The sequence below is a fragment of the Nuphar pumila genome, chromosome 5, assembly GCF_984573655.1.
Source record: "Nuphar pumila chromosome 5, dmNupPumi1.hap1.1, whole genome shotgun sequence".
In the NCBI taxonomy this organism is placed as follows: Eukaryota; Viridiplantae; Streptophyta; class Magnoliopsida; order Nymphaeales; family Nymphaeaceae; genus Nuphar; species Nuphar pumila.
This window is the reverse complement of record NC_143253.1, coordinates 110,228,838-110,250,981: the sequence shown is the minus strand read 5'-3', so window position 1 is coordinate 110,250,981 and position 22,144 is coordinate 110,228,838. Positions and strand designations below refer to the sequence as shown.

The window sequence follows — 22,144 nt, the reverse complement described above, 5'->3', positions numbered from 1 at the left end:
AATTATCGATAAGTCCTTATTATTGATAATTGGTTTCAAACTCTTATTATCGATAATGTGTGATCAAGCCATTCACAACGTTGAAAATTCTCGAACATTCAAGTTGGTTGCTTCCCTAGACCGACTTCCACCTTTTCTGATGGCCATCTCTTTTTCTTTTTCTCAATTCTGGGGTTGGTTCTAAGTGGGCATGTTGATCGTTGTATGACAGTGTTTCCACACCACATTCTCATAAAAAATGAATAATGTTTCCACAGAGACAATGATAACTGGTAGTGCCTTCTCAATTTGTTGAAAACCTCTCCATATATAGAGAAATAGGTAAGTGCTAAATTGATATGTGCTAAATGGTACTAGGTTTTCTGCCCTTTTGGTGTTTTTTTTTTCAGATTCAACACTATAAATGTCTTGGGCATGGTAGATTTAGGAGAAATTCATACTTGGATCACGTATTTCCATAAAAAAAATGATATTTGGAGCTTTAAAAATTTACAAAGATTTTGAATCGCTGATTTAGTAGGTATCACTTATACCTATCATTTCACACCAACCCATTATTCATATAGAGAAATGGGTAGGTACAAAATTGATAAGTGTTAAATGGTTTTTTCTTCTCTTTTAGTGTTTTTTTACAATTCTGATCCTGTAAATGTGTTGGGTACGATCGATTTACAAGGAATCCATACTTGAATCATGTGTTTTTGATGAAAAAATGATATTTGGAGCCTAAAAAATTTACAAAGATTTTGAACTATTGATTTTTCAAACCTTATAAAATCCCACCCTTGTGTCCTAGTCGAACACTTCAAGAGCCGATCCCTATAAAATCAAGCATATAGATGTCATCTGTACGATCAAAATTTAACCATAAAACAAAAAAAATCTTGAAAAACTCATTTCTCTATTTTGGTAATAGGTAGGTGCAAAATGATACATACTAAATGAACTGTCCAAAATCTTTATAAAATTTCTAAGTTCCAAATATCGTTTTTTTCATAGAAAACACCTGATTCAAGTGTGAATTCCTCGTAAATCAACTGAGAAAAAAATACTCGAAATACCCAAAACCCATTTACACGTATCAATTCTCTCTCTCTCTCTCTCTCTCTCTCTCTCTCTCTCCCTATATATATACTAACAAAGACAGACTTAGCCGCCGTACTCTCGACAACTACTAGATTCTTTCCATCGTGACCGGTGGTGCCTCGTGGACCCCCACCACACGCAAATCACACTAACACCAGCGCTTTACCCTATTTTCTTTTCTTTCTTGCAATTAAAGTTTGCAGGTCCATCCATTCCCCTCCCTCCCTCTCCGGCTCTCTGTCTGCCGACACACACGAGATGCGACTGCCGTGTGTTTGCCCACGCCTTCTTTTCAACCATAGCCATCATTCCTTCTTTTTGTTAATTGATTGTTTTCTGTAGCTGCCATCAGATGGTCCCCAGCCTCACCTGCAATTTTCTTCCTTTTCTTTTCTCTTGGTGTTAGGCAGCGAGATCAGATTAGTTTATCCGACGTCGCTACTTACGAGCAATTTCCAAGTTTTTTCTTTTTTCTTTTCTAATCGTTGGTAGGAATATTCTTTTTCTTCTTTTTTAATATGAGAAGCGTTGGTAGGAGTGACGACACTTGGCGTGCCCATTATCTGTTTCTGCCAAGTGAAGTGTTGCCTGAAGAGCTTGTCTGAGTCGCTTTAACTTTGTTGTCGCAACTGTCGGGAGACTGCGCTGGTTTTCCTTCTCCCAATTCCAATTCCAATGGCACCTTTTTCTTCGACAGCACCACCCACAAATTCGTAACTGTAAAGCAATCGTCCATCATCATATCCCATCTCTCTCTCTCTCTCTCTCTCTCTCTCTCTGGGGAATTGTGGGTGTAAGCTAAGTCAACCTCTTTAGGTCTTTGAGGGCTCCTGAACTCAAATGCTTCCTTTCACTCGTTCCATTGCTTTTGTTGGGCGAATTTGGAAAGATGGCTCCGACTAGGAACAAGGCTTGTGGGTTCTACCAAGAAGGCAACGAGTGGTCTGTCTTCTTCTTCCTTTTTTCTTTTTTTTGCCTTCTTTCTCTAGTTTTTTCCTAAAGTTTTGTGATTTGAGTGTTTGGACTTCCATTTCAAGCTATGGATTTCGATCTTTCCCTATACCCATGACACATTCAAAATAATTTGGTGGGTTTCAGTATTGGTTCTGCAATATAAAATGATGGCCTTTCTTTTTTTCCCCGTTCCTGTCGGTTGGCGTCTTTGAATTGTTGGTTGATCGTTGTCAATATGAGCTAGCATGTGGTTACTAGCAATAAGTACATTGGAAATGCTCCTGCTACATAACCATCCGCATGACAGTGTCCTTCCCCGTACTATGGCGTTGTTATTGCTAGAAATAGCTTCAATCATCTGCAGACATTTCACGTGCCTGCGCTTGAGAGATCCATTGAAATCTTAGGGAAGTTTACTCTAACCAGTCTTCTGATTAAGACTTCTAGGACTTGTTTTAAGGGTAAGGGCATTCAACACATTTTCTTTGTATAAACACTTACAAATCCCTGGTTTCATGTGTAGGCTGTTAGTGTATCTTTAATTGTACGAGAAGTTGTTTCTATCACAGCAGAAATCTGTTTGCACTTAACGTTAGCATCGTCATCACCATGTCCAAAATAAGTGGAAATGGCAGAATGGATTTTTCAGTAGTCACATTAACACCTCATGGTCATGTTCTCCTAATTAAGAATACATGAATTTTGTATGGTGAAATATGCGGCCCCTTTTCTGTAATATAAACAGTTATGTTTTTCATTCAACGTGTAGCAAACAGACTCATGCAAAATGATTATTAATTTTCATAACGTGATCATGAACTAGTCAAAAGGGCACATAGCTGAAATTGCATGTGGCTACTGCAGAGATTGTTTCTCTTATTTTTTGTGGATCTGCTCTTATATGCTTTAATCTCTTATAGATGGTTGTATACCAATCTATACAAATGTTCGTAAAAAAAAACTGCACTGATGAAAGTTCAAGATACTAAAGAAGAGACTTATCTGGTCTGTATAATTGTCACCACATTTTTGAAACATATCTCTGGCCAATCATCCTTCTTTAAACTGCCTAATTCAGCTTATGAACTTTCCAGTCTCACTTTAAACTTAATGTATTAAAGAAAATCTTGAGATACAATTGAGCAAACAGACCAAATTCTTTATTATTTTCAAATATTTGATATATAGAGGGATATGACCAATGCTACTACAGGTACATTTTTGTCATGGTGCAATCATTATTGCTCTTATATTCTCTTGAAAAACTAAAGTCTTCCAATGATGCTAAAAAAATTAATGTTGGCCAGCCTATCTAGCATTGGGATCTTCTCAGTTATGTTGTACATATTGTATAAACTTAGGATGACAAAGTTCGACCATATCTTCAATCCTTGATATTCTTCTAGTGCCTCTGAATTCTGACAACCATTGATATTATCCAACTATAGATTATAATCTATGCATCTTTGTTCATATGTGTTTTTCAATTATCTTCTGAATAATAGTAATTCCGAAGCTCAACTGCTACACTATGGATCAGGTAATCTATTATCTTTATGGCTTGTTTAGCAGCGTGGTTTGCTATAAATCATATCTTAGTGTTTTAGGTTTAGAGTACATCTTTTCAAAAATTCAATCCAAAATTGCATCACTGGATAGATTTATGTAAAATTGTCTTGCTTTGGTGATGCTTTTGATTGGTAAATCTGACAGATGTGCTATGTGTTGTATTCATAATTTGTCAGGATTCATGCTTTCTAATATTTCTTCTAGTTTTTTACAAACCAAAGAATAGAATGCTTCAACTTAAACTACTTTTGCATGCCTTTTTTTATTTTTCTAATCTTAATAAATGGTATCTAATGTACCTTTCCTATTTGCGATAGTGATGGATGAGCTTACGAGATCAATTCAAGAAAATGTACCGTGGTGTATGTTGTTTGCTGATGATATTGTTTTGATTGATGAGTCTAGAGCTGGGGTTAATGCTAAGTTAGAATTATGGAGACAGACATTGGAAGCTAGAGGTTTTAAGTTGAGTAAGAGTAAGACTGAATATATGGAATGTCGGTTTAGTAAGCAACGAAGTAGTGATGGGAGTGTAGTGAAGCTTGGTGAGCAAGATATACCGGTGAATGATTATTTCAAATATTTGGGATCCATCATTCAAAAGTATGGAGAAATTGATGGAGATGTAAATCATAGGATAAAGGTTGGGTGGATGAAATGGAAAAGTGCTACTGGAGTGCTGTGCGATCGTAGAATGCCATTGCGGTTGAAGGGAAAGTTTTATAGGACGACTATTAGACCCGCTTTACTATATGGTACGGAATGTTGGGCTGCCAAGAGACATCATATTCAAAAAATGAGTGTAGCTGAGATGCGGATGCTTAGATGGATGTGTGGAAATACAATAAAAGATAAGATTCAGAACGAAGAGATACGTAAGAAGGTAGGTGTTGCACCCATTGAAAATAAGATGCGAGAGAATCGTTTACGGTGGTTTGGACATATTCGGCGAAGGCCTAATGATGCTCCAGTTAGAAGGTTGGAGAAATGGGAAAATATATTAGTTAAAAGAGGTCGGGGTAGGCCTAGGAAGACTTGGATGGAGATGATAGGAAAGGATATGAATGCTTTGAACCTCACCGAGGACATGGCGTTGGATAGAAATGATTGGAGGAAAAGGATTCATGTGGAAGACCCAAAATGAATTTCTTTTTTGGTTCATATCGCTGACCCCAATTGTTTTGGGATGAAGGCGTAGTTGTTGTTGTTGTTGTTGTTAATAAATGGTATCTAAGCAATTTAGCACCTCATTTCCCTGGAAATTTCTACAAATTTCAGAATGGCCCATAAGTGATGCAGCCATAAATTTTATCAATGGTCATCTGTGAATTGAAAGGCTATTTCTTGTCCTGTTTTTCAGTTGTAGATTCTCTGTTTTGTTTTATCATTTCAGGTATTAGGAGTAGACAGGCGTCAAAAGGACTTGATTTTGGTTGAGTTGGTTAGGAAAATCACTAGCTAAATTTATCAATAAAATTTTAGTTGTTGGATAGATTTTTTGATAAATCCTCTGGAAGCACAGACTATGGTGAATTATTTTCAGCGAGTAGTTGTTTTTGTTTCTTTATGTTGCATCTTTTCCCTCTTATGTTATTTGATGCTTGCTGAATTTCTGATCCATCGCATTGTCTGTTCATTGGTGTTTCTTCATGTCAAAACTTGTCTCAATATTATGGTAGCACTGACCTTTTCTTGCTCATGCACAAAGCTATTTAATATTGCAATGGACATTATTGATAAAGACATTAATGTTGGACATGTTCGGCAGGTTCTTCAATGCATCTTTGCCCAGTGATATAACAGTCCAAGTTGATGAGACATTATTTCATCTTCACAAGGTTTGCTTTTTCAAGTTATACCTGAATGTGATATGCTAGCAATTCTCTGTTTCTCCTTCAAACTTTGATATTATGAGTAACCAATTAGTTCATGTTCTATTATCTGTTGCGTGATGAATTCTGTTTTATGTTTCTTCTGAGAGAGTTTGTCATTAGTAAGAATTGATCTATTTCCTAGACCACAAAGGCTAAAATCCATAACAGGCTATCTGGAAAGAGGTGATGCCACAGATTATATGAGTTCTGTAATTTCCAGTCAGTGAAGCCAATTCATGTAGCTATTGAACTAGATCTTATATATTTCAGGGGCAAATTCATCAGTCTCTGAGTCACATTTCTAAAACATATTACCAGATCTATATGCCTCTATCTGTGATCGTTATGGAGGTTAACTGATGTGTCAAATGAGGTTCACTTTTCACCTGCTAAAAGATATGGCAACAACAAGCATTGGACATGCCTTTGTCAATTTCAACTTGGGAATATGGTTGGTAGGTATTTTTTAGGGTTCGCCTGTTAGGCCTACAGAAAGTATACAATAAAGATGGCCCAGGTGGCCTAGCTCTGCCTAGGTAAGTCTGAAGTCATTGAGATTCGATATTTGGTTGGTCAGGATCATTTTGTTCTTGCTCGGTGATGCAACTTTTTCAATAAAGCATTTTAAAAATATATTTTCAATAAAAACGTTTGTGCAAACAATGCATCAAATAATAAAAACCGGTTCACACTAGTGGTGGAGTTCGAGTCAAATTCAGGAAACGAAAAATATATTGTATTCAAGTATACAATTATCTACTCTTTATTGTCAAAAAGAAAAATCAATTAATTGAGTAAATAAGGAAAGAGAGTGTCTCCCTCTGCGAAGGACTTTAAACAAATGAATAACGGTCTTATTACAAACCCAATTAAATGAATAAAAAAAATAAAAGAAACTGCCTTCAGTGCTTCGAGTCTTTAGTCTCTCCCTTGAGCTTTGATTTTTTATTTCTTTACTTGTTTATGCTCTTTTTTATCTTTTGAGGGCTCCCCAAGGGGCTCTGAGGGGCCTGAAGGGCCTTTTGAGGGGACCTTTTAGGGACCTCAGAGGGCTCTTCAGGGGTACGTTTTGAGGCTCACCACATGTCTAATCGCTTTCTTGCAAGACACAAAACACAAAACAGAGAAAGAAATCTACGCGAAAATCAAAAGTTAGTCTGAAGAAAAATCACAAAAACATGAATTAACTATTGTGAAACAAATAAACAAAACATGTAACTAATATAAACAAAGTAACACTAGATGACAAAATAGTAAAACAAACTATCTAACAAGAAACTAATTACTTAACAAACTACTAACAATCTAACTACTTGTAACAAATATGAACTAACTAAACTAATGTGTAACAAGCTACTAACTACTTTGAAACAACTCACGACAAATTACTCAAATTAAGAAACACTTGAATCTAAACTAACTAGATTTAAATTACTGAATTAAATCTAACTAAGATGGACTAAAACAAATTAACAAATCTAATTCAAGAACCACGTGAACTAAGAAAGGAAAAACTAACTAATTAAAACAATGCACTTTGACTAATTTGCAAAAGAGACTTAACTCTAGACAATGGAAACATATGAATTCAAAACTACTTAAGATAGGCTATCTTAATCTAATGAAACTAATATCAATGTAAACAAAGGGTCACGACTGAGTGTACTAACGATAAATAAAAGGACGTTAGGTTAACAAATTCAGCCTACTTGCGGACCACTTTAAAACGAATAAAAAAAATCAACTAGACGTCAAATAACATAAACCATGTGACTAACCTATGACATGAAACATGCAAGCAAATCTAATATATTCTAACTAACCTAAACGCAAATACATAAATCGGTTCTACTTAATGCATGCTGGAACATTTGAACGAATTGATAACTCAAGAAACTACAGTTGGTTAATTTCTAATGAAGTCACACAACGAAATTAATCCAGTGTCAAACAAAATGTAAAAAAAAAGAAAACGCTGTAACTAAATAAAACCGTCGACAGGCAGGGGTGCAACCTCCTGCCTCCCTGTTGTTTGTTGGCAGCAGATCAGCAGGGGCTCACAGCCCCTGCTCCTGCTTCTTTCGCATTCAGCAGGTTCACAGGGGCACGATGCCCCTGCCTCTGCTTCCTTCACGTCAAGACAGTGACAACACCCCTATTGTCTCTACCTTTCTGATTGAGATAGCATATTGACGTCTTGCTTTTGCAGTTCATACGACGGATCCCGCTCGTGTCCCGCGACCCGACCCGTTAATCGCTTACACCCGTAGACGCCAACAAGCTTGCAACTCTCCAAGGTACGAGAAGATTGCACGGAGGACTTGGACAGTTGAATTGAGTTCAATTAACTAAAAAAGACAATTAAATAAATATATATGTATATATATTTATATGAGTACACATTTAACTCAAGGACGCGGTTTCGCGATCCTTGTCCTTTACTTTCTGTCATGTCTTTCCTTTGTCGTCGCGCTTTGCGCCCAGGCTTTGCATTTGCACTCCTACTTACAGTCTTTCTTTTGCCATCGCGCTTTGCGCTCAGGCTCTTGCTTTTGCAAATGTTTCGTTACTCCCTTGCCATTGCAGATAACGCTTAGGTTTTCGCTCATTGCATGTTCTATAAAAGACATTCTTGTGGAGGATGCAAGAGACATTTACCACTCTCCCTCTTGCGATAAGAGTTGAGTCAGGAGCTTAACGATACATCCTTGTCTAAGGAGAGGGATCCTTAGCAGGAATCCTAGCTTTTCGAGTGAGCAGTCCTGCAAAGTAGACTAGGTAGCTGCGCAAAAGCATCAAAGACTGCCCAAATCGAAGTATTTGGAAGGATGTGATTGGATGGTTATGTTCGTCTATTCGACATATCTCGGGTAACCCAAATTGGGGCTTGAGCGAACTTCTTAGCGGAGGTTTTATTGATAAACCCGTATCTCGTTCATCGAAGCCGGTATCGAGTCATGCGAGGCATGTAGATACCACGATAGTGGATGAGATTTTAGAAAACCGCATGCCAAATGTTGGTTGTTTCAAAAGATAAATAATATCAAAAAGTAAAGTTTGAGAAACATTATATCTTTGTGAAACACTTTTGTTGAGGCTTTTATTGAGGAACTATACCCCTTTCATCCTAGAGTACTTGTAGTCGTGCACTACACGCTAGTACTGCGATGATCGGATGAGACGGTCGTGCGACCTCGAACAGTGCTAAATACATAATGCTGTAAACACATAAAAATGAGACCGCTTTCACAGGTAAGATGCTCATTGGGTCAAAAGACCAGAGCATATAGAATGAGTCGTCAGTTAATTTACCCATGACGTACTCATTCGCTTCTTGTAGTCTGTCAAGGGAGAGGACAGAGCAGTACACACTCCAATGGACAGGTTGTTAATAACCACCTCATGAGCAAAGATTCAACCTCTCAAGTCATTGGAGTTAGGGGAAGGGACTACCAGACATTATCTTAGGTGGTAGATCCCATGGACTTCTGCAGAAGTTGGATGTATCCATTGCCAAGTACCTGCTTTTGGGGAATCCTCTCTCGGTTAAAGCCATCCCCTTAGGAGCAGACTCAACTAGCTATTCGGGTTATGGAAAATACGTAGAATAACAGATGCCCGAACTAATTTCAGTTGTTTCTACGATTTGTCTGCGCGTACCCGCAGGCCAGTAATATCGAAACATAAGTCTGTTCACACTGGTTCATGGGGTATAAGACTTGCTAGTTGCGTGGTAGTTCACAACTTACGATTAAATGAATCGTCATGTTGCGTTTAACAGTTGCACTGCTTACTTGTTTTGCATTGCTTACTTGCTTTGAACTGCCTACCTGCTTTGAATTGCTTACCTGTTGAACTATTGATCCGTTTTAAACTGCTTAACATGCTGAATTAAATGCTCTTAATTCAGTTTCTTGTAATCTCTCTTGTGCACCGACTAGTTTTTCGCAAAACTAACCTATTCTATGGGTACAAGTGATGATTAAGTACACTACGGGCGATGACGCGATTACAAGATGACTTCAAGATTTCATTTTCTTGCTCTTAGCTTGCGTCCTAGACGTTTTTGGGTTTTGTCACGGATTTTTCTTTGAATATCCGATTTTTGTACTATTTGAGAACTTCTTTAAATGAAAGTGGCTTTTTCAATTGTTTTGCAAGTATTATATGTTGTGAGTTTTGGTTCTTTTAGCTAATGTGCCCAAACTTGTCAGCTTGCCTTTCTAAATTCAACAAAAGAATTATCTTCCGCTGATTACATAAACAAATTATGAAAGGAAAGATATTTTTTTTAGTCTGTTGCCTGTTTTCTGAAAGGTTCGCAAGTTTGGAATTTTGGGGCGTTTCATACAGAGTTAAAATCAATGCACAGTTTAGTTTGGTCAAAATCAAATCAAACATAGCCATGTTGAGTTTAGTTTAGGTGCATAATTTTGAGAGAAAATTGTAAGCTCACCTAAGGTATGTTTAGTTGAAAGAAGAAGATAAACCAAAGTTGCTAGAGAAGGAAACATAATCAAAAGCTATGTGGAAAATGAAAGTAGGGAATGAGGATCTTAATTAGGGATGGAAATGGTTCAGATTTCAGATCAGAAAATACATTGGGGAGTCGGATCTGGAACAGCCAAAGTTTGCAAAAGCCCCATCCTGAATCCGAACCGTTTGCAACCCTAACCTTAATTACATTCACAAGAGCATATAATTGTGTAAATGTGCATGTAACCAGGGAAAGTTTTGAAGATTTTTGCCTTGACTTGTTTGAAATGAATTACCTAAAATGCCTTTTAATTTTTATAATGACAAATACATCTTTTGTATTTTAAAGAAATCATAGAAGAATGGTTTACTATTTACTTGTAAGAATCACAATTCCTTACTTTTACAAGCATCTGGCCTCTTAATGTACAATTTTCATGTCCAAAAATGTTGGTTTTTTCTTCAGAGAACATGTCAAAAAATGTTAGACTCCAATATCCAATATCCTTGAAATCATGATTTTATGGCATGGGAAGTGAGCTTTAGAAGCTCCTAGATCCTAGTTTTTGGAGCAGCATATTATGAAATAGCCGTGTAAGAATATGTATGAGCTTCTGGTAACCATGGATAAAATTCTATACTGATCTTAGAACTCTGTCACCATATGCTGAATAAGATAGAAGTGTCAATTGACTCAATTGTGAATTGGTCTCACCAATGTACACAGAAAATCCAGAATGCTCATGTAAAATACCCCTTATATGAGATGCACGAAGATCAAACAAGTAGAAGGAACAGGATCTACACCATACACAAGCATATGTAGATTACGTTCATTTGTCAACATTATCATTATCATGGTTTTAAATGTCTTATCTTTCAGAATACAAGTGAACATTTTGACCACATTGCGTGACTTTATCCTGCATCAGTTGTTTGTAATATAATACGATTTTATAAAATTGGGTAGATTCCAATTCACATTCTTTTGTAAATATGCATAGAATATGAATTAGTTTGATGGAAGGAGAGAGCATTACAAATTGACAGGCTATATAGAAATAGATTGATACTGGGAACAACACTACCTATATCCACTTCCTTTTCAGGAGTAAGATTGATTTAGCTGGGTATGGTTGGGTCAGGTTAGGCCCATTAGATTCCAGTTGGCTGTGGGGAAGTATAACATGCTGATGGCCTGTCTGGTTCTTAACTATCTCAGGGTAGTCACATTGTGTTTGTGTCTTTTTGCGCATGCATCATGCGTGCTTCTTTATTTTATGTTAAGACATGAGACTGGCCAGTTAAGGCTAGGCCCAGGCCTAAGCGGATTTCATGTTGCACATGCAGCAGCTTAAATCTGGCCTATCTCAGGCTTTGCATTACATCATTATACATATCTTTTAGCTCTTGCTGATGTGTAAAAGACTTAAGGCAAAGTCATCTGCATTGGTTTTTTTGTTGGATCATGGTATTTGCTTTGCTGCCCTTTTGTCCTTCAGTTTTACTATATTATTCTGACATATTAATGCTGTGTTCTCTTGAGGATTTTGCTTTTGCTCTTTGACACTCCTGGCATTCAAATGCTTGGAAAACAAATCTAGTGTGGCCAGTTATCTGAAGTGAATATGTTAATTTCTACTGTTTTTGTCTGTTCAGTTCCCTCTGCTGTCAAAATGTGGAAAGATTGCACAGATGCTAAAAGAATCTCAGAATCATCCAGGGGAGACTTCTCATATAAACTTATTTGCATTTCCAGGGGGGGCTAAGGCCTTTATCATTGCTGCAAAGTTCTGCTATGGAATCAGGATTGAGCTGACACCAAAAAACTTTGCAGTGGTGTATTGCGCAGCAGACTATCTTGAAATGACAGAGGGATATGGGGAAGATAATTTTCTGGCAAAGGCTGAAGCTTTTTTTCACAGGACCATCCTTCGTAGCTGGAAAGATTGTCTGCTGTGCCTGCAAAATTGTGAAGCTGTTTTCACAAAGGTTGAAGAACTTAAAATTGTGAACAAATGTGTTAATACTCTATCTATGATGGCATGTACAGATCCAAGTTTATTTGGATGGCCAATGATGATGTATGGCAGCCTGCAGAGTCCAGGAGGAAGCATCCTCTGGAATGGAATAAACACCGGTGCAAGAATAAGAAGCTCCCAATCTGACTGGTGGTTTGATGACATTTCGTGCATCAATATCCCCTTGTTCGAGAAGCTTATTGATGCAATGAAAGCAAGGGGTGTAAGGGTGGAAAGCATAGCAGGTGCTGTGATGCACTATGCAAGAAAATACGTACCTGGACTCAGCCGTTGGCATGTTGGCCAAGGTAATACCTGCAGAAACATTTCAAGTTTTAGCTTATCTTCTTCTGAATTTGATCAGAAAGAGTTGCTAGAAAGCATGGAGCGGTTGCTACCAGAAAAGAAAGGAAAGTCTTTTTGCCAGTTCTTAATGGGAGTTTTGAGAGTTGCAAACATACTGCATGCCAGCCAAGCATGCAAAAAAAATTTAGAGAGGAGAATCGGGATGCAATTGGATTTGGCAACACTGGATGGCCTTCTTATTCCTTCTTATTCTGATTCTGATAACTTGTATGATGCTGACTGTGTAGAGCGGATTGTGCAACACTTTTTGTCAAGTGAGGACAGTATAACAGCATTCTCTCCATCATCGCTTGAGCTGGAAACAGGTGCAGGAACTCCATCTTTGTCCCCTTTAAGAAGAGTTGCAAAGCTGCTAGATGGCTATCTTGCAGAGATTGCACCAGATGTGAACCTGAAAGTTGAAAAAATTTGTGCTCTTGCTGAGTCTCTTCCAGAATCTTCAAGGTTTCTTGATGATGGGCTCTATAGAGCTGTGGACATTTACTTGAAGGTAAGACAGTAATCCATAAGCCTGCATGGCAGTTCACATTTTTTGTCTATTCTCATGCTGTCCACGTATGTGCAGGCTCATCCTTGGCTCTCAGAGAAAGAGCGAGCACAACTGTGTAACATCATTAGTTACCGGAAGCTGTCAATGGATGCATGTGCACATGCATCACAGAACGAACGGTTGCCACTCAGGGTTGTTGTACAAGTTCTATTTTTTGAACAGTTGCAGTTGAGAAATGCAATTGCTTCATGTCACCATGCTCCTGACAATGACAACACCATAGTCACCACTGCTGGCAGCACTGCTAATCCAATGGCTGGACGGGTCATGCAAAGAGATGGCTGGGTAACTGTGGTACGAGAAAACCATGTCTTGAGAGTGGACATGGAGAAGATGAGATCCAGAGTTGGGGAGCTAGAACAAGAGTTTGGCAGCTTAAAGCATGAAATTGCCAGATTGGGGAAACAAAGTTCATTTAGCACACCACGGCTAGTACCAAGGGGAATTGGATGTAATCTTCTGCCTATTCCAAACAATCAGCAAGAAGGTGCAAATCATGAGACCACAATCCACAGCCCAAGGCAGTCAATTGAGCAAGCACTTCCATCCCGACATTCTAGACATAGAAAGAGCTTTTCCTTTTTCTGAATGCAAATTCTTCTTCTTTAAGATGAGAATACTAGGAATGCCTACTGATCTTTGAGTGAAGGTCTGAACCCAGAGAAACAGCAAATTAATGGGAAGTAAGAAATGTTCTAAATGCTGCAATCTGAATCCGCCGCTTGCTATTCTGCATCTACTCTCATACAAGGTGATGGTGTTATGGGCCTTGGAATCTCAAAAAGAAATTGCCATTAAATCTTCTTTTCGCTACTTGATCAGGTTGTCTGCTGCCCTGCTTACAGTTAGCTTTGTTCCCCTGACTATGTCACACTGATATTCCATTTTGACTGCCGTTCCGTATCCCTTCATACTGGAAGCATCATAAAAATGGCCGTATCCCTATATCCATGTGACATAGGCTCCTGAATGCTGTCTAGAAAATTTGTGGACTGCAGGATCTCCTGGAAATGGGGTTTTTAATTGCTAAGAGAATCATGATAGGCAAAAACAAAAAAGAAACCGCACAAAAAGTGCTTGTTTTTTCATTGGGTGAATGGCAGAAAAGTCTGAAAGGCTCCTTCTGGAATTTTCATTACACATTTTGATTGTTTATTGATAATAAAAAAAGATATGACCTGCTAATCACAACAGTTCCTACTTTGAATTGGAGGTTTTGAATCTGCTTTGGCTGTGGAGGACTGGAAAATCAGGACTTCTATTGCTGGGGCTGGGGCTGGGGCATCTCTTCTTTCATTATGTTTTTCACTGGGATGTGGTTGCTTCTGAAGTTCACACTCTGCAATATCCCAGAGACATGATTGAGGAGGGAAGTGCCTGGAGATACATTCCCTTGGCATCGTCATTCTTTCATGTTCAAATGCCATTGTCTTTCTAGTGTTTCATCAGTCTGGCTGTTTGTATTTCCATGTTAACTTCATGTAGATAAAAGCTGATGCCTTATCTAGTTGTTGATATCTTCTAGTCATCAGTGACGTTCTTCTTGCATAAAGTTTAATTAGCTGTTGTTGCTGAAGTGTGACTGCATGGGGACTGCGGGAGTTCCTGTCCGCAGAAGTGGTATTTTTGGTTTACTGTGAATTTGTGAAACATGATGCAGCTCAGGGACATTGTAGTTTTTGGCACCATGGACCTTTCGCAAGGACAAACAGTTTCCTTTCTCTTTTCTCTTTTTGTTTTGCTTAGTCAAGTGACTGTGTCAAAGATAGCTAGTGGTGCAGTTCTTGATGAAGAGGTTCTATCATTGAACGTAGAGGCATTTGAACAGTAGAAAGAGTTATATTCAAGACCAGGGAGATTCTTCCATGATCAAGAGCTCACAAGTTTTTCCCCTTTTCTTCTTGTTGGGTTTTGTCTTGTCAATTCTTTTGTTGGCACTTGTTTGTATTTGTATGTATCATACATGTAAAGCTCATTTTTGCCAGTTTCCCTTGGGCAAGTTGTTCTGAAAGTCGTTTCTTTTTGGAGGGGAGGAAGAAAAGGCTCTTTTTGCTTAAAAAATCCCTTGTTTTATGCCCTTACGCTACTTTCTAGTTGGATCACGTTTACATGCTTTTTAGCTGTGTCTATGGCATAGGTTTTTAGTGCTCACTCAAATAACCTGTATAATGATCCTTGAAAGATTGCTTGTGGATGCTAAGAAAATGTTTTTTCTTCTTGGATAATTCAAGGGAAAAACCCTCCATCACTGACCGCACATCGGATGACCTCTTGTTGGTAAAACCCTTGAGGTCTTCCTTGCTCACCTGGGAATACACTCAACTTTGACCCTGCGGCAATGTTAGACTCATGGCTTTAGAATATCTGGTAGGGATGACATGTGAATGCCACCAAGTTGACGGGATGTCACAAGTTCAAAACCCACGGGTGGCATGGATCTCAAAGGTTTTACCAACTGGAGGCCAGCCAATGTGCGGTCCGAGATGGGCGGGTATTCCCTTGGATTATCCAAAAAAAAGAAAGAAAGAAAGAATATCTACCGAACCATTAAGAAGCCAATTTCATATACAAGCATATGGACCTGATTACAAGCAAATTAGCAATGGCATTGAACGGTGGTGTTTCCATCTTCTCCAAGATTTCTTACATGAGTAGCAACACACAAACATTGACGAATGCAAGAACTGATGGTTGAGAGGGTGAATTTCAAATTATTGGCTTCTACTCCTCCTGGTGAGTAAGTTTTATTTAATTATAATCTCGCAAAAATCGAAAGATCAGGTTAGGAACTTAGGACCCAGTTTGGGAGGGTCTCGTTGGCCGCCACATGGAACGCATGATGAGATTTGAGTGGTAAGATATTTTCCAAGGAAATGTTTTGAAAGCAAGCAAGTGTCGAGTCATTTATACACACGCAATCAAGTGATGAGGCTCTCACTTTTAACATGTGAGTAGTTGGTTTCGGCATTTACAATCTATAATGGCATTAAAATTACCAAAGTAGTTACATAAAATAAAATAGACCACCATAAACGAAGTGGCGTGGAAGTTTTCAAACCAACTCCACCGGCACACACACAGAGAGAGAGAGAGAGAGAGTCTCTCCGCTAGGCTCGCTTTGGGCTGGGTGCAAGCACCACACCACTTTTACTACGAGAGAGAGAGAGAGAGAAAAGAAGGGATGGAGTTGTTTGGTGGTGGTGGGGATGGGCGTGGGATTTGGTGCGGCGGATCCCACACCGACCCGATTAGGGATGCGTTCTCTAACGGAGTCGTGACGGTCCGTCACGGAACCGGAGACAGCAGGTCACGGCCGGTAACCTCCGTTAGCGTTTTAAGCGTGTTGGAACTTGGGGGAGCCCCCTGCCCTAACGTCGTCTCCTGCCTTCCCCGTTTCCGTCTCCCCCATCGTCGTCGTCATCTGGCGCCGCTGGTTGAGGCGGAAAGCCTGAAACTTTGGACCCTCATCTGATCCATTCCCTCGCACAAATGGCCTGCGATGACGAATACGTGCTCCTAGAGGACCACCACGCTCCCCCTCAGCACCACCACCACCATACCCAGCCCTTCCCCTCCAGGTTCGGCCCAAAGCCTCCGCCACCTCCTCCTCCTCCCCACGCCTCCCTCAACCCTCTCGACGCCTCCTCCGCCGTCGCCGCTAAGAAGGTCTCCGCGGCATCTGACGATCCCGACGACTTCGGGGACACCGAATTCTGCCCTCAGCCCGACTCAAAATGCGGTCCTTCCTTCCACGACGCCATCGTCGGCGTTCACTGCTTCCAGGACGACGGCAATCCCTTTCCCGGAGCAGGCGAAGACGAAGACGACCAGAAATCGAGGGCTCGTCCTGAGAAGCGCAAGGATCGCGACGAGCTGAGCGACGGAGGAACCACCTACTGCTACAAGAGATCGAAGCCCAGCGGAGGCGATTACAAGAAGGACAGAGAGGAATGGAGCGATTCCGCGATCTCGTGCCTGCTGGATGCTTACACCGAGAAGTACATACAATTGAATCGGGGGAACCTCCGGGGGAGGGATTGGGACGAGGTGGCCTCGATCGTGAGCGACCGATTCAACAAGCAGAAGTCTTTCAAGAGCATCGAGCAGTGCAAGAACAAGGTGGACAACCTGAAGAAGAGGTACAAGGCGGAGCGCCACCGCCTGAACAACGGCAGCTTGTCCGTCAGCCACTGGCCCTGGTTCAAGAAGATGGAGCAGATAGTCGGCTCTTCTTCTTCCTCTTCCAAGGCCGTCTCGGATGAGGATAAGACTGTTGATGGCAGCGTCGGCGGCAGCGGAGGCACCAACTCCGCCAACACTCCCAGGCTGTCCAAGAGGTATCTATCATCTGCCATTGAATCTTTAAGGCTTCGGTTTCGATAGATAGCTCCTTTTTGTGTGGTTGGTATGTTCGTTTGCTTCTTCTTCTTGGTTCTGGTTGAGAATTGAAGTCTGTTGTTTGCATTGGAACTGTGTGATAACTTCAGTAGAGCTCTGCTTTGGTTTAGTAGGTGGACTCCTTTCCCTCGGGCTATGGCAACCCACAGGGGACCCTTTTCCTTCTCTTCGGTAGAGTATATACCCATTATGGTTAAGATGAAAAATGAGAGTGTAGACACCATTCACATTTGTGACTTCTGATGCTAGAGGCCTAATGCAGACTGCATAATAAGTAAAGGAGTGGACAAGTTGTTGGGTTCTGTGAAAACAGCATCTGCCCCGGGGATCATTGACAAGCTTGGCATGGTTTTCCATAGCCGTAGTTGCTGCCACCTCCAGGCATCTCCAAACCAAGCTAAGGAGTTCTTATGTCTTGGAACAAAAAGGTGCATTATATGTCTTGGCACGTTCATGAAGAGAATGCTGGTGTTGCTGCCTACTCGAGATTCATTATAGGGCTGTCCATAATCCATATGCTTTGGTCATGGTAAATGGTAAACCTCAAAGAGGACTGCTGGGGAGCTGGTTCTTGAACAGTGCTTCGTTTATTTCTTTTACTACATTTTAGCATCCATTTCCATTTCTCACTGTATGTCAACCTTTGGTGATGCACAAAAGGGGAGAAGTAAACGATTCTGCTTGTCTGTATGTAATTTATTATTATTCCGAGAAGGCTTTACTTGATGATGCTTGTCTGCTTTGGTGCAACTGTTTAGTGCATAGAATGATAGGATGACTGCTATTTTCAGTTCGTGAGTTATAGTATGACTTTTCACTCTATCAATCTTTTGATGTTTGTATCATTAGATATCCTGCTTCCACACCTATGCCTGTTGGCTTACCAAATAACTTGAAGACTAAGTCTTTAGCAAGCCCAAGATGGCGGAGAGTAATTTTCAGAATTAGTGGAGCGGCACTTGCTGGAAACAGTCCACAGAATGTTGACCCCAAGGTTTTATATTCTGCAATTTTTGTGATTTTTGTACACTAGTAGGCATTTAAAACATGCTTAGTGTGCATAATTATGTTTTGCTGTATGTATTTATTAGATGAATATCATTCTTGTTTCACAGGTGACCTCTCTGATTGCTAAAGAAGTTGCTACAGCTACTCGCCTTGGTGTTGAGGTGTGCTTTGGCATATTCAAACTTCTTTTCAACCATAAGATGTTTCTTTATTTGTGTCATTACCTTTTTTGTCATTTAAACTGGTTCAATGACGGAGCATTCAGATGTGAATGGATTTATATTGCTTATTTGCTGGATGATCACTTTGATTATATTTTTCAGGTGGCAATTGTTGTTGGAGGCCGTAATTTCTTTTGTGGAGACTCATGGGTTGCGACAGGCCTTGATAGAGCTGCTGCTTACAAGATAGGGTAATGTAAACATGCCACTTGTCTTGATTGGTGGAGAAGAACATTTTTTCTGATGATTGTAACGTTTTCTCTTATATTTTCATTCTTCCTCTTTAAGTATTAAACTTCTTTCTAGTTTCTTTGACATTTACACCATGAATTTTATCTTTCTCCGAACGATTGTGCAGCTGGATTCCTGTTACCTTTTTCAAATATCTCCTGTGCAAAGAAAAAATTCAGTATGATGGGGTCTCTCTCTCTTTTCTGGACTGGATCAGGGATCGTGGTGTGGAATTTTATAGAAGGGCAAACCTTGAATGTTCTTCTTATGATTGTTTAACTGATTGTCATTTTACTAGTTTTTATTATGAAGTATTCTTTGATGTGTGCTTTGTCATATGCAAGAGCATGATGGTAATACTAGCACCACTCATTATCCTTTGCAAATTAGTGTATTAGTTTTCTACATATACAAGATGCTGACTGATCCTTAGCATTCAGTACACCAAAAAAAGAACAATGATTAGCTATGATCTTTTTTTTTTACCCAATCTATATGATTAATATCCATACCGAGTTGATGATTTGGCCTCCTAGTAAACTGGCAGAACTCAAATTCCTCCATCATCACTTCCATGTCTCAAGTGTCTGAAATGACAATTAAATTACCATGTAAAAGGATCTCTCCTCTTGTTTTCTGAGTTTGGCATTCACCGCTAATGCTGTCCACGTTTATGTATACTGCTACATTAGGTTTCTTTACTGCCTGCATCAAGATAGAGCTTAAATACTTCTCCTGATGTGTTGGTTCTGATTCTAGAAGCAGCAAAATCATTGGCATTGGACCACAAGGGAGGTCTGTGCATCTTATGATAAAAGAAATTAAGTAATTCATCATGAAGCTTAGTGATAACTTGAATAAATGACTTCTTTTTTGCGTTTATTTTTTCTGATTATTTTTCATTTCAAGTTACTCTTGCACTAGTGAGATCACTGATTTTTTTCTTTTATGGTGCTGATGTGGTACTCTGTTATTTCTTCCAGTCTGGTAATGGAAACAACTATATGCACAATCCAGTAACATGCATTATTGGTTTCAGGATGGTGGCAACTGTGATGAACTCACTTTTGCTTCAGGCATCTATAGAGAGCTTGGGTGTGCAAGCTCGTCTTCAAACAGATTTCACAATGACAGAGATTGCAGAGCCATACATTAGGCGCCATGCAATCCGGCATCTTGAGAAAGGCCGTGTGGTTATTTTTGGTGCTAGAACTGGAATTCCGCTCTTCACAACAGATACAGCAGCTGCTCTTAGAGCTACTGAAAGTAATGCTTATACACTAGAATCTTGGTCAATTTTCCTGTGTAAATTCTCATGAACTATATGATTGGCCTGAGATCCATTGCATACCAGTCAAGCTCAAGGAATGCATTTTTTGTTTTTTAGTCTTCGTTGTCTATTACATAGTTGGCATGTAGGCTGGACCTGGTATGGGTTCTGATTTTAGCTCTTCTTTTTCATTTGTTTGTAGTAAATGCTGGGGCAGTTCTCAAGGGTACTACCGTGAATGGTGTTTATGATTGCAATGCACGAAATGGCAACAGTGTTGCCTTCGAGCACATTTCATACAGGGAGCTGATATCCAGGGGTCTCACTGCCATCATGGACATGACTGCCCTTACATTATGTGAAGATAATGGAATACCTGGTTAGTCATTGAGACTTGCTTATCATCTGATTTCAAAAGTAAATTCATGTGATTCTCAGTGTTGATTTTTTTGCGCCTTTGCAGTTGTAGTTTTCAATTTGCTTGAACCGGGGAATATATCAAGAGCCTTATGTGGGGACCACGTAGGTACTTTGATAGATCAGTCAGGAAGAATAAGCTGATAAAAATGCCAGGGCATGGACATAAATGATTCAAGATGTCATTCCAGATCCGGTGGATCGATTAAAGGCAGCAAGAGGATTAATAAAGCAGATAGTATTTGGTAAGCTTCCACTTTAGATTAGGATCGTGAAGCTGCTCTGTAAAGCCTTCTTTAGAGTTCATAGGAGGGTATTTGGTAAGCTTCCACTGTTCTAGTGCATACAGCCAAGGAGCCAATAAAGGATGCACTTCATTCATGCTAAGAATGGGGATTTTATAGATGCAGGGCACAGACGGTAGATGTCCTCTTTGTATGATGTCATACTCCTTGTAAATTTATGAGCAAATGAGTTGTGGTTGATGTTTTCCAGTATTCTGAACAGGTGAATTTAAGAACGGAATTTTTATGTTACATTGACTGCATGCCAGAGAAAAACCAACATCCAGTTGGTTTGGTTTCGAACATGTTCACAGGCATTCTCTTACATAAGTTCTAATGCGATGCGACGAAGCTTTTTTGTTATAAATTCCCTTTGACAGAAGCTTCTTTTCGAGATTTGTTTTATGTGCCAGTGGAACAGCAATTGCACGCATCATGAATGGAAATTGAGAATATAAGAAAAATCATAAAAGCATAAAAAAGATCTCTTGTACACTTGAATTCTGTTCTTCCCAAGTCATCTGTCAGGCTTACCACATGTAAGGGTCTTAGGTGGGACTCCCACGAGACTTCCTGGGCCTCATCCAAATGCTGTAAATGCTCTCTTGCTCCATTCCGCTCCTTTCTAGCAGGTTAGGTTGCTGCTCTGTGAGGACAACTTAGTTGCGCACCCTTTTTGGTAAGAGTCGCTTGAAATGTCTGTTTTTTGGTGTAATTTGGGATCCTGCTGCTGGCAGTAGAACCATGGGAGATCCTCCCTTCTGTTTTTCTTGACAGGATGAACAGTACCACTTCCCTCTTGGAATCCAGAGCCGAGAAGGTTTCATGCAGTAAGTGTGATAGCCATCGTCACAGCCATCACAGAGGACGATTCGGTCGTCATCCTCGTTGACAAGGCATGCCTTACAGAGGCAAGATGGGCAGTACCACCCAGGAGGTGGCACTTCTCTAAGTGGCGGGCTCAGGCAACCTATGTGGTAGTGTTTTGAAAGGCAATAGGCATTACCGCATGTAGCTATCCCTTCATCATTTTCCTTGCCAGTCCTGCAAACTTTGCAGACCCCCGACTTTTCTTCAACTTCCTGGGGAACCATATCTTTGGAACCCATCTTAGTGATCATCGCAACTTCACTCCTCTTTGTCTTAGCTTGCACGTGCATGTTCATGTGCTTCTCAAGGATGAGCTTGTAGAGCCTCTTACAAACAAAGCAATGGTGCTTTATTTGCTGGTTCTTTCGGCGTTTGAGCTCACAAGGTCTCTTGCATACCACACATTGATGTTCAACCTGCCCCCATTTTCTGGGGAGGATAAGATTATCAGGTCTCTCACACGTTACCCGGTGGTGATGGTTGCATTCATGGTCACCTCCACTTTGGATGTTGGCTGGCTTTTCCTTTTGAGTTGCGGTGCAGGATGCA

At 40.0% G+C, this 22,144-nt stretch overlaps 2 protein-coding genes across 3 annotated transcripts; both read left to right on the top strand.

Annotated features, from left to right (window-relative positions):
* Positions 1-1,278: 1,278 nt before the first annotated feature.
* LOC149838099 (BTB/POZ domain-containing protein At3g44820-like) lies at positions 1,279-14,875 on the top strand. Of its 2 annotated transcripts, none has more exons than XM_090007586.1 (4): positions 1,279-2,028; positions 5,378-5,447; positions 11,619-12,836; positions 12,912-14,875. In XM_090007586.1, the coding sequence occupies exons 1-4, from the start codon at positions 1,976-1,978 to the stop codon at positions 13,482-13,484; spliced, it is 1,914 nt and encodes a 637-aa protein (XP_089863712.1). In that variant the 5' UTR covers positions 1,279-1,975; the 3' UTR covers positions 13,485-14,875. The 2 variants fall into 2 exon arrangements, with proteins under 2 accessions (XP_089863712.1, XP_089863713.1); XM_090007587.1 differs by having other exon boundaries at positions 1,964-2,028; positions 11,719-12,836.
* Positions 14,876-16,064: 1,189 nt separating this feature from the next.
* LOC149838098 (uncharacterized) lies at positions 16,065-20,974 on the top strand. Its single transcript, XM_090007585.1, has 7 exons — positions 16,065-17,233; positions 18,144-18,288; positions 18,410-18,463; positions 18,626-18,714; positions 19,794-20,020; positions 20,227-20,403; positions 20,488-20,974. The coding sequence occupies exons 1-7, from the start codon at positions 16,386-16,388 to the stop codon at positions 20,583-20,585; spliced, it is 1,638 nt and encodes a 545-aa protein (XP_089863711.1). The 5' UTR covers positions 16,065-16,385; the 3' UTR covers positions 20,586-20,974.
* The last annotated feature ends 1,170 nt before the right edge of the window (positions 20,975-22,144 follow it).

What these genes read in the sequence shown, in the direction of transcription:
- LOC149838099 (XM_090007586.1), top strand. Translation starts at nt 1,976, where the DNA reads ATGGCTCCGACTAGGAACAAGGCTTGTGGGTTCTACCAAGAAGGCAAC. An exon ending in CATTATTTCATCTTCACAAG is followed by an intron (nt 5,448 to 11,618) that starts GTTTGCTTTTTC and finishes TTGTCTGTTCAG; the next exon opens with TTCCCTCTGCTGTCAAAATG. An exon ending in CTGTGGACATTTACTTGAAG is followed by an intron (nt 12,837 to 12,911) that starts GTAAGACAGTAA and finishes ACGTATGTGCAG; the next exon opens with GCTCATCCTTGGCTCTCAGA.
- LOC149838098 (XM_090007585.1), top strand. Translation starts at nt 16,386, where the DNA reads ATGGCCTGCGATGACGAATACGTGCTCCTAGAGGACCACCACGCTCCC. An exon ending in GCTGCTGCTTACAAGATAGG is followed by an intron (nt 18,715 to 19,793) that starts GTAATGTAAACA and finishes TATTGGTTTCAG; the next exon opens with GATGGTGGCAACTGTGATGA. An exon ending in TGCTCTTAGAGCTACTGAAA is followed by an intron (nt 20,021 to 20,226) that starts GTAATGCTTATA and finishes ATTTGTTTGTAG; the next exon opens with TAAATGCTGGGGCAGTTCTC.